Consider the following 16992-nt stretch of genomic DNA (forward strand, 5'->3'; position numbering starts at 1 on the left):
TAACCAACAATTCATAATACACATATAAACATTTATGTCGTTGTTTTTACCATAGTAGAATTAGACTATGAATGACTGAATTAAAATCTGTGAAATTTAAAAATAGAATTTATATATATATAAAACATATATACATATACATAAAATAAATATATGATATTTGGAGAGAATTGAAGCAAATTTTAGAAGAATATTGTATAACAATATAAAGCTTTATATGAATATTTTATTTATTTATTACCTAACGGTAATGATATCTGTCATAAACAAATAAAATATGTACATATAATGCAACATTTAAGAGAAATTCGCATATTATTGACAAGTTCACGTAAATCCTAATATATATTGTAGAATAATAAACGTCCAAGTTTTACGTTGTAATAATTATAAAGGTTATTTTCACTTCTTTTTCATAAAATTAAAAAAGAATAATGTTAGTGACCAATATGTTCCTTTTGCTAAATTATAGCTCGTATTCAGAACGCGCTTATAACGATGTTAGCGTTCTATAACATGCTATAATTTACGTTATACATACTATAGAATTTCGGAGATAAAAACGCGTTCTGAATGCGGACTTATATATATATATATTTTTTTTTTCCTCATAAATAATATTATTTGTAAATAATTAATGCTATCGCATTAAATTAAATCCCTTTTATGTTCTTGGAAAATTACCTATTTTATAACAATGTAACATATTTTTATAATGTAGAGTAAGTTAGAGATTTAAATCAAAAATTATAATATAAAGAAACTATTAATGTTTTTAAAATATATAAAATATAAAAAAAATGTTCACAATATCATATTTAATATATATAAAATAAGTCGCGTAAATATATATTTTTAAAATTTTTACCAAATTATAGATGTAACAAAATTAAAACCAATTTATTATCATATTGTAACAAATAATGACTATAAACGACTCCTTTTATCTCCTTATGTGGAGCATAGGACGTCTATAGACCTCTTTTGTCCGAGGCCTATATTCGTTTCTCGAATCAAATTGTTTTTCGGATTTGTGGGTGATTGGTCCACAGAATCCTACCTCAGTCAGATATTAGAGACAAATATCTACTGATATGTATACTACTGATGTATACTGATGTATAGGACCTACAGTTTAACGCCGAATCCGAACGGCGCTGATGATCATAGATCTTTTGATCACCAGATGGAGCCATTTTTTGGCTCATTAAACGCGAAAAATCGCGTTTAGGCGCACGTGGGATTGAACTCGGGTCTACAAATCGCGAGTCAATCGCACAGAGCGGTGAACCACTCGACGCTACCAATAATGACTATATTATAACTAAAATAATAGATATTCTATACTCTTCAAATAGAATGATACTTCAGTTATATTATATATACACATTTGTGAGCGTATTTAGATTTTCTTTGGTGTATGTAATATTATAAGTGGTATTAATTGATAAAATTTAGCAAAAACAGCTCTACCTTCTTTTCATAATTCAAGAACAATCAATAAAATTTTATAATACTGAAAAATGTGTATAAACAATAACCAGAATTAACATATAATTAAAAAGTATCAATATTATATAAATAATATTAATATATTAAAAAACTTTTTAGCGAATTATATATATTTATACTTTTATATATATATATGAAATATTTTTAAATAATATTAACGCATAATTTGTAACAAGAAAAAAATATATCAAAAATCCATATTTCTAATACAAACAAAATTATAAATAGCTATAATATATATGTATATGCGTAGAATGGTTTATATATTAAACTATACTATTTTATTAAATTTAAATTTTTTTTAAATTACATAAATATTCTTATCAATAACAAAAAATATGTCCGGTGAAATGTCAAGCGAGTTGGATAGATTCTTTCACATACACACACACACACACGCCTGATACTGATACTATATCGAAATATCACATGACAAGCTTAGCAGTAAATAAAATATACAATGTCATAAGCTTTCTCTCTCTCTGTACCGGAGTTTAAAAAAAATTTTTATCAATATTATAAAGAACATTTTGATGCAAGTTATTCCACAGTGATAATAAAGTTAATCGATTTACAAATATGAATAAGACAGCTTAATGTAGTTCCAGTTTACACCGAACATTTGATACGCGTACGAACTAGTAACTTTCTATTAAATTATTTTAATATATCGGCAATTAAAGAATTTAAATGTGTACTAAACTAGTCAAGATGCATATATATATATATATATCTAGATGATTAATTAAATAACCATACCGTGTATACATTTGCATGAAAAAAAATCACTGAAATTAAAATAATTTAATAAAAAGTTACTGGATATTAAGTACTCGGTGTAAACATGGTCATAGATTATTTGAGATCACATCAGAATCAAATTATAACATTCTATTATATCATATATTAATACAGATTTAAATATAGCGGAATTTATAATAAATTAGCTGTAAAAGTGACATCTGAATATTTTACAATTACGTGATTATATTACAATTTGGTACTGGCTGGTTGCAATAAAAATTATATATATATATGTATGTATATATAATTCGGGAACTTATAATTCTTTCAGTATTAAGCCTTATGTACAATATAGATTGTAACTTCCTGGACTTAAATTTTCTTATATTTCTGCATTTATATAACAAAATACCATTATACGGAATCTAACATGTAGAACTCCTAATATATTTTTTTTTCTCTTAATACTTTATATTTCTATATTAATGAAAATGATTCACATATATTGTGTTTTTTAGGATAAAAATTATATTATTATACTTCTTCCGCGAAACGATCCATTTCATTATGATCATAAAATACAAACACCACGCTGCAAGAATTTTAGAAAATAAAAAAACAAGTGATACATACAATTTAAATAACCAGTGTGATACAAAAGAGAAACAACAATCTTATTAAAATCCCTCAATTTTTAGTTGGATCATTATACCATATATTTAAAAAATATTGCACGAAAAAAACGATAATAATAATTAGTATAGTATCCATAAAACTCTTAAACATATTTATGTTATGATGCTGTTCACCAGATTCTCTTTGCTTTCTTACAACTTGTTCTACAATCTGTTGTATACGATTCAATTTCTCACCCTGTTCTATCATTTGATGCTCAACTTGTTTCATTACGTCAATTAACCTAAAATTCGCAGAAAATTAATACTCTTTGACTGTGAAATACATATAAAATATATATAAAATTATAACATGCACAAAGATTGTTTAATTTTTGTGCGCATTACTATATAGTTAATAACTGACAATGTCTTTGTTATACATTTTAATCTTCTTACCTAGTGGTTGAACGTTTTCTTTTCCCTAATGATTGACTAGAATCGGTATGTGCCTCCGCAGATGAGCTTCCAGAATCATGAGCCTCTGTTAAAGGCATATTGTTTGATAGCTGTCTCTTAGAAGATTTGAGCACTGATAAAGAGGAACGTGATTCAGCTTGTAATAATGGAATCTGCAATGATTTGTAATCTAGATGATTATATAAAAACACATAAAATAAAAATATACAATAAGTAATAAAAGCATCTTTTTATTAACATGCATAATATTTTATATTGTTTTTCATTCATGCTAGATTGCGAATTTATTATTTTATCTAGTATCTTTTATATTTTTTTTCTATAATGAAAGTAGCACGTTTTATGTATACAGACTTTTGCTTTAAAAAGCAAAAGTCATGACAATATGACGTTCAAAATTATAAAAATTTAAATGTGAAAAATGATATATTTATATAAAGTATAAAATTTTATTATAATTTTCTAAAATATTGAAACTTACTTTGACTATGTAATAATTTTAAATTTATATAGTTTATATAATCATAAAATAAAATTTTAAGATCAATACATGATTACACAAAAATAATGTTACTTTGGTTAATAAATACAATAACTTAATTAATATTAACACCATATGTAAATTACAAATCAAGTAAAACAAGTTTATTAAAAATATTAGACCTGTATACAATCTAGTAGTCAAATTCATTGGTAGCAAATAGAATAAAACTATATAATATGCAGTTGTTCAATAATACTGCCGGAGAAAGATTAAAATAGACACATAAAGCGGTTAAAGTAATTATTACTTATACAAATGTGTACAAATGTTAAAACAGCATGCATAGTGCGAACTACATCTTACATCGCTGTACCTGTGATTGGGGTTCAGTAGAAACAATACTACCAGTACGCATAATAGGTGTTTTATGTCTAGTTTTTGTGCGCACTATATAATTTTCTTCATATTGTACTACATCGTTTCTCGGATCCCATGGTCTTATGTCAGCATGCCGATAAACCCAATTTCCAGTTATAATATCCTAATAAAATCAGGTAAAGTTGGAAATTATTTTGCAAATATTTATATACATTAAATATTTGACAATATATAAACATATAAATATTAAATATAAAAATGATGTATATTATACTTGAACGAAGTATTTTGGAACCCATTCTTGTCCTAGAGTCTTTCGCTCTTTAGCGCGTTCTCTTTGTGCTTCCTCAAGTCGAGTTTTAGCCTCAGTAGCGGCAATCTGGTCGTCCCTATTAATAGCATGTGTAACAGCTAACCATAATTTTTCACTTTCCCATGCTCCCTGATGTTCCAAAGGAACACTATATTTTTTTAATCTTTTGTTGCGTACTTCCGGAGTAGGATTGAAGAAAATGTTTTCTTGCTGCAAAATAAAACATTATGTTAATAGTTATCTAAAAAATTATTAATTACGATATAAATTTATTTTACCCCTGTCCGTTTGTCCGTTATTAAAATTAATCCATCCCAGTATCCCATAATAGTAGCCAAAGTTTCCTTTCCTAAACGTATTCGTCCTACAACCTGATTCAATAATTCCGCACCGCCAAGAAACGGCTAAAAATATTATAACATATTTTGAATTACATTAACATTATTTTTAGTCAAATTAATATAATTGAACATTATTTTAACAAAAGAGATAAATTAAGATTTTGTTATACCTTTAAAAAAAAAAATCGCTATTTTATTAACAATTTTGGTAATTATATAAAAAAACCAAATATATTATGTATATTACCTTAAGTTTAAATTCTAATTCTGTGTGATAGCCGGTCTTCTCACATATTATAGTCACTTTTCCACCGAGTTCCATAGATAATGTCCCCATAAGAATGCCTTTGCAATGTGCATAAGGAATTGTCATTGTATAATCTTCGCCTCTCGGCAACATCGTTAATACAGCAATACCATCTAAAATTGCAGTGGTCGAATTTCCTGTAAGACATGAGTATTATAAGTAATGTTACTATTATATATAACGGATAGAAGTATATGTATCAATATTACTATAGCCTATACTAAATAATAAACAAATTACCATAAAATTTAGATTTTGCAATGATCGTAGCGCTGATGGTAAATCCATCTTGACGATTTGTCACATAAAATCCTGAGATAGGTGGATGATGCGATAACTAGTAAGAAAGTTTTAGATATATTTATTAATACAAAATATAGTACTTTTTCATTTAAAAAATAATAAATAATTAGCTGCATATATATACTTTAAATTAATAAAGGAAATCTGTTATTAAAGTCACGATATTGAGAACTATTATGATAATATAAACAAAATCTAATCTAATATTAACCAATTATTATTAATTTATTATCTTCTGGATCATACTTGTTCGGCTAAATAGAATGTTCTTGAACCATTAGGATGCTGCCAATAACAACGGAATGTTTCGCCTAAAAGCGGATTGTATGGTTTTTTCAAGCCTTGTGGTTTTTTGTAAAATCCCGATAAATACCATTTCACTACGGCTTTCATACGTGTAAATGCATCATCTTCCAATACTGCTCTGTAAAATGAAATAAAATTAAAAAAATTATGTTCTTTTATTGTATGTGTTAAGAAAGTTATAATGTATTAATATATTATATTACTACGTTTTATTTTACTAACTGAGACAATAAATCGGCGTGATAATACGAATCGGCCAGTTTTTCAAGAAATGACCGTGATTCCAAAATAAAAGTTGGCAATACAACTTTAGATAGATCCATACCAGGACGAACTTGTTTCATTAAGAACCATAACAAAGATTTTTGTTCTTCTTGCAGTTCTGTAACGACTTCACCAGCCTATTAATGGATAACAGTATAATAATCACAGAAAATAAATGCAGAATGTATATATTCATGACAAAATGGAGCAATTCAGAAAAAGATTAATGAAAAATAAAGTATACATGGTATTTGAAAAATAAAGTTTAATAAATTGTAAATATCTCGTTATAAACATTTATTCTAATTAAAAATTGTGTAGAGTTACTGCTTACCGTTCCAAGAATTTCATTTTCATTAGCTATATATGGTGTTTCGGTGATTGGCTCTGATTGATCTTCTTTGGCTGATGCTTCAGACTCACTGTCCGAGGCACTAATTTCAGCATCAGCTACTACTCCATTTTCCGGCTGACTAATATCGTCCAGGTCTGTATGCGAGGTGTACACAGGGTCTAGCGTTACTACTTGACGGGTATCATATTCTAAGACATGTACAGAAGGAACAGTCATGCGACGTGCTGGGGAAATTGGTGGATGAGATGCAGAAGCAAAACATGAAGATCCAGATGGTTGAGTATCACCACCATCTGGTTCCTCATTAGGAGTCAAAGATGCAATGTTTTCTTGGTCTATGCCAGGTGTAGGAGATCGATCAAGTAAAAGTTTTTCCCAATACGCAACTGCGTGACAAAGATGTTGAAACATTGGAGTTGGTGAGGGGCAAACACTTCTATCGCAAGTTATAGCGGGTGAGAATGATTGCGGAAAAGATAACAAGCGTCTTTGAGGGGTCGTAGGAGTTCTTGGAGCATAGCGACTTAAGTATACTGTTGATATAAAAAGCAGGATAACAGACGAATAAAAAGAAGAAAATAACAGCGATCATTATTTAGTTTGTAAATTTAAATGTGTGTGTGTGTAAAAGATTAAACATAATCTCTCTCTTTACAAAATTTTAGTATCTTAAAATTTGAATGTACAGAAATATAAAAATATTTCTGCATTGAATGTTTCAACATGAATATATTTTAATAGTCTCTCTCTTTAAATAATTTGCAAATTATTATTGTTATGTATGGTACTAATAAATTTATAAATTATACAATTAAAAAATAACTCTTTACAAATTATTAAAAATTACAGATAGCAACATGCACACGTACACACACGCACACACGCACACGCACACACACACACACGATAAAAAAATCTTGTAAGTTATTAAAATATTAAAAATATTTTCGCGCGATTTTTTTGTTTGGTTATATAAAATTTATACAAAAAAAACCATTTAAAATTAATTACTTTCATCAATAGAAGTGTAAATTGATAGATCGCCATGCATCATTCACAGATTTTACTTCTTATACAACATACAACATACTTCTTTAATTATATTCAATGCTTTTATAAATCCAATTTTCTATATTTATTTAGTATTCTATCAAAAATATCGATTGTTTATTCTTCTTTTGTTTTATGAAAAAAAATTCCGATATTTAATAAATGTAATATGTTGAGAGTTAACAAAATATGTTGTTCTTTATTTAATATATGTTTTAGTCATGATAATCAAAAGAGTTAGTATATTGTACAACAATCATCCACTATAAAATATAATCATACATAAAATTTATATATATATTTACATATAAATATATGTATATATAATATAAAATTTTATACACATACACACGGGAAGTTCTTCAACTCCAATATACATAGAATAACTACTTCTTTGTATAAGATATTTTTTTATAAGTATTAACGATGAGATAATAATAATTTAAAAAAAAATAGATAATAAAGACCAAGATTATTTGTATTACGAAAAAATTGATTTCAAATTAGTTACTCCATGGACGAAAAACATGCAGAAAATTTAGAAAACTCTGTATATATGTTATTATATTATTAAAAGTTACGTTTCATAAGTTTCATTTAAACGCATTTTTATTACAAATTATATTTAAATATTGCAAGAGTAGGAAGCTATGTCAATGATACTGACCATGATCATCAAAGTGCTTTTCATAATCAGCCTCGCTCCATTGAGTTTCATGAGTGGTAGTTGCATCGTGTGGTAAAGGACGCGGTAATGCGCTTGTCGAGCGTACTATTAACGAAGAACAACGTAACGACAATTCAAGTGCGTCCAACCAACATTTGCCTGCCGCTTGAGATGGTGCTCGAAAGATTAAGTACGATGTTGGTAAAGGTTGTACAACAGCACCTGGAAAATATTAATTTGTTTATAACTGTAAAATGTGCGAGTACATAAATATTGTATTGTGTTTGTGTGTGTGTAAAATTCTATCATTTCAGAGAGGAACATAAGAACTTCCACAAAATGTTGACATTCCAGCTATTACTTATAGAAGTTCACAGAAATTACAAAATTTAAGACTGATAGATGAAAACCAATCATGTCCAGTTATATATACACATATATATCTATTATATTTAAATTATCTTATTATATATATATATATCTCTTATTATATTTAAATTGGATTATATATGTTATCTATTAATATATTGTAAACATTGTTACACAAAAGCAATACATATACAATGTATATGTATAATGATAGAGATATGTACCAATAGCTTCTTTTTCTGGTCCTCGAGGAGCCCATATAGATTGTTCCAAAGGATGAAATAATTTAAAACAAAATCCATCTTTTTTACTCGGACGTTCTATAACTTGACATGTATTGAGTAGTACCGTTCCAACCCAATGGTTACTCTGTAATAATAAATTTCACGGATAAGAAAGGTACAGAGTTGAAAAAAAAAGAGAAATGCAAATCACAAACCTTCGTTTTTGGACTTTTGTATAGCAGCAATAATCCAGGTTTCAGAATACACCATAACTTGGTCCAACTTTTCAGTGTGCCGCGAACTTTTAACCAATCACTCATAACAATAACGGTTGGATCTTTGAAAGAACTTAAAAGTTCATCGGCAACTCTTTTCTTTTCCATTCGATAATTCTTTCTTTGAGCCTTATACGATTCCTTTCGCGTTAATTTGCAAGAATCTAACGACTAAAAATATTATTCATTAAAAAGAGCGAATTAAAATTACAATAGATTATATCTTATTGTATTTCAATAAAAATGAGGTAAAAGATAAAGTTGTGGAAATAAATAAAAGACAATAAAATATTTTTACTGTAATTATACGATTTAAAAAATATAGAGCTAACTAAAAGTCATGCATCAAATCTTTAATAAATAAATTAATTGTACCTTAAGAATAAAGAATTATTTACCTTGTCTGATGAATTATCCATTTTTTGACTACCTTCGCCCATACCAGAGATACCTATAACATACATCATTTTGAATTACTTTTTATAATTATACTTTGTGTACAGTCGTAATTAGGCGAATTGGAGTGCATCGAAATAGAGTGTATACGTAGAGTTTATTCTCAAACTTTTTAATTTTAGTAGATTAAAAAAAATCATTTTTATAATATATTACTTTTAATTTACCCCGTACACACATAACGAATATTATACACATATTTTAATATACAGTATATACATTACAATGAGTACTTTAGTTCATATAAATAATCTAATCTAAGTATTTAAAAATGAAATTATATTATATTAATTTTAATACATGATTTAGTATACATAAAATTATATGTATATCGTATACTGCATACTATATATATATTTTCCGTAATTATTTTATTAATATACACTTATAATTTACAGATATATTTTCTAACAAATGGACAAGTCCATGATTCATATTCTAAAACCAAACTTAATCATTTTAAAATAAAGGATGAAACAAAACCAAGTATTACGTTTTTAAAGAAAAATAATGCATACTTACAGGTTATTAAAAAAATTTTTTTAATTACACTCTTTATAATAAAACAATGCAAATATGTACACAATACGTTATTCCATTTTGTCTTGTATACATGCATGGAATCTCATATTCATCTAACTCTAGTTAAAATAGAATCTAGTATAAAGTAACACAGACAAACTTTTTCTACATCATAATTAAACAAATCAAGACAATCTATTTAAGTACCTCAATTCATCTTTTTTTATTTAATATTTATTTTTATTAACAGCTTAAATAATCAGTATTCTATTTCATATGTTTCATATATGAAACAAATAGATGTAAAATTTATAAAACACAAGTTTTTTACGAAAAAATAAATATAGTTTCAATAATACGTAATAGAGTAGGGCGAGGCTATTCTGTCATTTCCGTCAATTTCAACTTTAAATACAAATACTTACGATAGCAAATAATAGTTCTTTGTACGTGCTTATGATTACATTATACAATCATGATTACTCTTTGAGGATACAACCACAACCTTTAAAATTTTCAATAATCAACATGTTTTATTCAGAAACATAAATATTATTGCGAGAAATGGACAAAAAGGACTCGCACTACGTACCATAATAAAATTTATTATCTTGATTTGTTTTACGAGTTTATTATAAATAAATTATATTTAGATAGTATTAAATTATCTATTCTTACTATTTAAATAGACATTTACTGATTCGATGTACATATATTTACGATTTTTAAATCGTATATAGTACAAGAATTAGATTTTCAAAAAATTATTATATTATTATAAATCATATCCATTATGTTAATATATGCATAATATATAGAATATTTTGCAAGATTTGCATCAAATCTCGCTAATACCTACGTTTAAATGTTTTACTGTTATTTTAAATTTTAAATTAAATTTTTATTTTTAAAATTTATAAATTGTACTACAATCTAGTTACAGATTTGAATATAATTATTAAAACAAAAAGTGTTGATGTATCAATTCTTAAAAATGCAAGGCAATTAGATATTATTGCAACAAAAACATGCTTAAGAGAAAATACTACTTTACAAAAAATATTTAATATTAAAAATTAAATGTTAACATAAGACAACATGCAATATGCCAGATTTCTGCTAAAAAATAAGTATCATTTACCAATCCACAAAAAAATAATTAAATTTGACGCAAATTTTATGAAACAGTTCAATACAATGTGACATAATATATGTATTATCGAGTTGTTATCCTGAGTTATATAATCAGATCAATGTATATATGTACTTTTTATATTACTATATTAATTACATAAACATTTTTTGCATATCTAAAGCTTACCTTACAAGCATCATGTAAAGTGTAGATGATAAGCATTAAATGATATTGCTAAATAGTTTACAATTTGTAAAGAAAATTGCACTGTGAAACGAAATGCAAACATAAACGTTAAGAAATAGCTATATAAGTCATACATAATTTCGGAATTTTTCTAGCGTATATGCATCCATTACATTGTAAAAATAAAAACCTATGATATCAATCAAGTTTGACAAGCTGCTCAGAGTTATCCCAAACTATAGCAACGATGTATTACTTTTCGAAAATATTTCTTGTTTTATACCTGGAGAAACTGGAGGTGCATCAGCTGTAATATTTATGCTTGTTGCAAGGGACTCGGTTGATGGAAGTTTAGGTAATGGTGTAGACTGTGCTTGGATGCTGCTTCTTCGAAGTTGCCGATCCGCTGGTTCTACATATTTAGCACTCATTCAATTGCACTCAATATTTATTATCACATCTTACGTCACATTAAAGTCGTTTCTCAAAGAACTATTCAACGATTGGTCGACAACATAGACAGCCAGAATTTATATCATCTACGTTATAATATAATATTAGGTAATGTTAACATGTAATAATAAAAATAATGTCCCAATATTGTCTTATATGTGATGGACGAGATGATAGTTGCCAAAAACGCGCGATTAATTTGCAGTTAAATACAGAGATATTGCATGTTTGTCTACCTTGTTGCATGTATGTATAGTACAAAAGAAGAAGAAAGATATGCATGCTTAATTTATACATGCATAATTGAGAACGTGCTTCATATTGCTCCATGCAGTCAAGCAAATTACAATACCGAATATTTACAAAAAGAGAACTAAACATTATTCTCAAAATAACATAATCAATAATACACCATATTACATAATAATTCAATAAATGTTTCAAGGATTATTATACAGTGTACGTAAATTATTATTAATAGAGTAGTCTAGACATATTTGCAGATTTTGTATAAACATTTCCACACTACATTTTTTGCTATTGTTTTATATCTGTGTATTGTGTTTTGTATACAGAGTGTAACAAAACAGTGATGTTTAATAAAGAGACTCATTGTGTGAAAATGTTATCCAGAACACCAACTCAACCTTTGCATTTCATCTAAGGGCTTACAGTAGTCAATGTAAAGTCACACTTTGTCCTGATTGTATTGTATATCGCAGGACAAACCAGTATAGAAAAGTGGGTCGTAAAGAGCGAGCTATTATCCACAACAAACTACAGTGCTTATAGTGTAGAGCAGAGTAGGGATTCCTACTACTATAATATGAGAATGGTTTGTTACACTCTCAAGTATTGATTTCCATTTTTCCAACAGTCAGATGTGCTACAGTATGTATTTCATTCATATTAATAAGCTACTATATAGTGTACATCTGACATATCATTGTCAAGATTACTAGGCATTTCATATATGAAATATGTTGCAAAGGGAGACAAACAATATATAAATATTATTTTAGTAAAACTGTTACATTATATTAAACATATATTACATGTGTTAAAGATATTGAAAGTAAATGTATATTACTTTCATTTTTCCCCCTTAAAGGCACTGTTAAATGTCGAAAATATTTTAGGAAAATGTGATTGTTAAAAAAAATAAAAGCATTTTAAAGAAACACACTCTTATACATTTATAAATACTAGACATATAATATATAAATACTATATCATATAAATATAAGTACTCTGGTCTGCGTATAATAAAAGTAGACATTATGTAAACATTAGAAATTGTATATAATTTGTGAGAGTGTTACATAAATCTATTGAGTCTCAGATCACTAATAACAGGAAAGATTTTTGCAGAAACATGCTATAATTATTCCATCTGTTTTTAATACGATTCAATGTCAATGACAAAGTTTCTTACAATAGTTTCCTAAGATTCATCATTTTTTTTTAGAAATACGTACATAATCTTTGTATGTATTTGTAAATATATACAATTATAAAGCTCTTTAAATTTTATATTTTTATAGCTCCCCTATTTTCAATATGAAGTAATTTGTACAATTTTTATAAGTATACTCGACAGCTGTTCTTAATTATCACTTATAAACTAATTACATTCTACCAATAAAAAAATTACATCGTCACAATAATAAATAACGAGGAAGACACGTAAATAACCATTAACATCATTACAGTGTCTTATAACAATTAAATTATTTACATCTTGGCATCATTTGACATGTTTTTACTAAAATACGGAGACTAAAATTTAATTAATATAACAAAGACATAAAATAACACTTACGACTGAGGGATCTGCTGACGTTTGGCGGTGTCATGGTCTTGTAGGTATCCACTGAACTTCCAACAGGAACAGACTGAGACTCTGGCTGAAGACGATGCTCTCCACCAGGCACCACAATCGGTTGCGAGCTCATTGCAAATTTAACCTGATCGACAATTTTAACCTGACGCAAAGACACGCGCTACATCCTTCCTCGTCGAAGCTGACGAACGTAGGTCATCTAGCTGGACAGAGTTTACCGTCGTGGAGATGCTTTTGACACGCGTAGGAAGGAAATGCCGCGCGCGTACACGAGACAGGCAGCAGTGCGTGTTTACGTTCGTTGTACCACCGTTATAACGCACTGCTACCGCGAAACGTGCGTCGCCGTCGCCGTCGCGACGATTCGCCACGTCTATAACTCCCAACGATTGGCTGGCGCGGTGACAAACGTGTCAGTCCATCGTATATAGCAACGAATTAAACGCGGTAATTAGCGCGTGTCACAGCGCGACGGAGGAACGTGCTGGAGACACAACATGTTCGGAAAATCGTCAGCGCTTCCGATTATGCCTCCTCGCGGCCGATCACACTTCCGTCCGAAGCTGCGGGTCGCCGCGCGCAACGAGGCCGGACGGAACACACGGTGTCGCGTACGGAAGGCCGCGATCGCACACCATCGATCTACTCGTGCGCTTTCCTCGTCTCACCGTTCCCGAAGGCGCGTACGAGAAAGAGAAGGTAAGCGCACGCGCGAGAGAGAGAGAGAGAGAGAGAGAGAGAGAGAGAGAGAGAGTGCGCGCGCGCACGTGTACAATTCCAATCGCGTCGCGACTGCAACTCTGATACTGCAACGTCTGCAACTGCGCCTGCAACGTGAGTGACGCGAGCCACGCTTGATGCTGGGTGTAGGACTAGGGGACGTAGGGAGAAGAAGCCGAAGAGGAAGCCCCCGACTCTCTCTTGCTTATTAACCGACGAACGATGTCGCTGCGCATCGACTAAGAGATATTATACAGCGATCGTCGTGTGACGCACGACGAGATCCAACGCGATCTTGTTACCGCGTGTAAATTGTACCATAATACCGAAGGCGAGGACTTTTTTTTAAGCTCACACGTTCGCCTGCACGGATGAATCTCCACTCCTCGTTCGAAGGAGTTTTAACGGATGGTCGAGCGCTTCGCTGGAATGTCCGGCATGTTTTTTTTTTTTGTTTGTAGGCGCAGCCGGCCGTGACCGATGACGTTTCGCGCGTATACATATACGTGGGCCCGATTGAATGGCTCTCGTTATCGCGTTCCGCATCTGACCTCTTCCTCTCTTTCTCTGCTTTGAGAGAGGACTGATCGATCACTCTGATACGTGTAAATTTTTAATAATCGCGACCGCCATGCCCCACCCACGACGCTTCTAATATTAAACTGACATATCCATCTTAAATGCCCGTTTCTCCGCCTCCGCAACTGTGCGTTACATAGCATCGTATAATCTGAAAGAGGGATGCTAATTCTAGGTTGATTAAAACCGGCGACCGGCGCAGAGCGGTCCGCAAACGGCGCAAACTAACGCATCGTTAATCTCAATGTTGGTATAATCGAATTTTCTTCGGTCTAGTTAAGTTCGATTCTGTGAATTTGCTGAAAAAAAAAAAAAAAAAATTGCACGACGCGCATAGCGTACTCCAAGTATACTCGGAGCCATCTGGCTGCTCCGAATTAAACGAATTAATTTCAGACCCTTCCCGTTTTTCCCTCTCACCGTTCGCATTATGCGCAGAATCGTGCGATGCAGCGAGAAAGGGACAGGAAGAGAGAAAGAGAGACAGACGGTGAGTCGATAACTCGGCGTCGTTCAATCTTGAACTTTATCGATACGATCTGCAAATTAGTCTACATAAATGCATGAATCGAACAATCTGCGCACTTCGCTTTTTGCGTCGCTCGATATAAAACTCGGTGGAGAAACGACAACATTTCTTCGTATCGGCTTTATTAATGTATATCTTCGACGTACCTCCATTTTCTCCTTAAGTCTATAGAACCTTTAAAAGCATTATAAAATTACGTTGACGAGTCGTAGAAAATTCTTTGTGTTGATGTTTTGAAATACTTAAAAAAATGCTTTTACAACAAATGCATTTCAATATAATATTGAATCTTATTTTATTTGTAGATATATATAATTAATATACCTTGATAATATAAATAAATTGTAAAACGTTACAAAAAATATTAAGATAATGATAAATTTGATCATTTGAATGATCAAATTGTACGTACATTACGTAGAGTACCTGTAGTGAAAGATGCAACTAGTCAGGATCTTGTTAGAAAGGCCAAATTTCATTATGTCGTCAAAAAGTAAAAATTATAGATGTAAAGCAGTAATAATAAAATAGATGTATAAAAACTAAAAATTAGTTTTATATGTTTTGCTGTTGTTTTTGTATTTGTATTTTACCTTGGCTCGTTGCTCTTTTTATTAATAAAATATATTTTATTGTAAGAGTTCCAATATATTCGAAAAATTAAAAAATAAAAGTATTTTGAAATATTTAAAAATAAAAATATTTTGAGTAAGATAATTATATATCTGTAAAGGATCGTGTTTTTATCCAAAAAAATTACGAATTGCTCCAAACTTTTAAGCGATAGTGTGTGTATGCTACAAATTTTCATAATTAAACTGTAACCGGATTAATTTCCACCAGTAATTCCATAGTAATTTGATTTTAATTTTCGTTCAACTAATTCTTCATTTTTTTCTAGTTTTAAAAATTAGTAAAAGATGAACCGAGATTAAATTTAATCTATAATGAAAACGGACATTAATCACTTGAGTTTAATCATTGTAAGTCTCAAAATTGCCAATCAGTCGATGAAGTGATCGTATATAATATTTCAGGATAAGATAGTACTTAAGATAGTCTTGAATATAAGAGCCTTGTTCTTTATCGCTTATTATTAGAGATTATGTGCATTAAGACTTTTATCTCGTTTTCACCAAATTTCATGTATTTATTACATTTTAAGTACAACAATACATAATTAGCATCAGAGATAATTGACTTTAGATATCTGCAAATATCGGTCTAAATACGTACCGTTTATCTTTCTAAAATTAAATAAAGCATATTTAATTATATATGTATATGTGTAAAAAAAAGAACTTAATTTTTATTCTTTTTCTCTTAAATTCATTCGAATGCACTTGCTATACCACGCGTTTACTTCTGCGTTTTCTCAAACAATCAACGTACATATATCTGCTTCATTTCGGATGCAACAAAGAAAAATAAACTGATATCGAATGACCGACTGGGACTCAATTTAATGGCATTTCGCATATTCTATTACTGCTGACAATGGCTGATGTGCGATACATTGTATGTACGTCGAGTATATTGCTTATTCATAGCTCAATTAGACGTTTTATGTATGCTCCGGCGTC

At 29.6% G+C, this 16992-nt stretch overlaps 1 protein-coding gene across 3 annotated transcripts; it reads right to left on the reverse strand.

The window, feature by feature from the left end:
* Nucleotides 1–2911: 2911 nt before the first annotated feature.
* Orp8 (Oxysterol-binding protein-related protein 8) lies at nt 2912–13787 on the reverse strand. 3 transcript variants are annotated; one of them, XM_018540517.1, is made up of 16 exons: nt 13561–13787; nt 11569–11697; nt 9385–9437; nt 8927–9157; nt 8712–8856; nt 8119–8340; nt 6381–6535; nt 6005–6183; nt 5723–5900; nt 5414–5510; nt 5114–5310; nt 4804–4929; nt 4487–4735; nt 4208–4375; nt 3330–3502; nt 2912–3175 (listed from the first exon to the last, which is right to left on the reverse strand). In XM_018540517.1, exons 1-16 carry the CDS (start codon nt 13691–13693, stop codon nt 2944–2946), a joined length of 2667 nt encoding a protein of 888 aa, XP_018396019.1. In that variant the 5' UTR covers nt 13694–13787; the 3' UTR covers nt 2912–2943. The 3 variants fall into 3 exon arrangements, with proteins under 3 accessions (XP_018396019.1, XP_018396018.1, XP_018396020.1); XM_018540516.1 differs by having other exon boundaries at nt 6381–6589; XM_018540518.1 differs by lacking the exon at nt 11569–11697 and having other exon boundaries at nt 6381–6589.
* Between the last annotated feature and the right edge of the window lie 3205 nt (nt 13788–16992).

Source organism: Cyphomyrmex costatus, unplaced genomic scaffold, assembly GCF_001594065.2.
Source record: "Cyphomyrmex costatus isolate MS0001 unplaced genomic scaffold, Ccosl1.0 scaffold254, whole genome shotgun sequence".
In the NCBI taxonomy this organism is placed as follows: domain Eukaryota; kingdom Metazoa; phylum Arthropoda; class Insecta; order Hymenoptera; family Formicidae; genus Cyphomyrmex; species Cyphomyrmex costatus.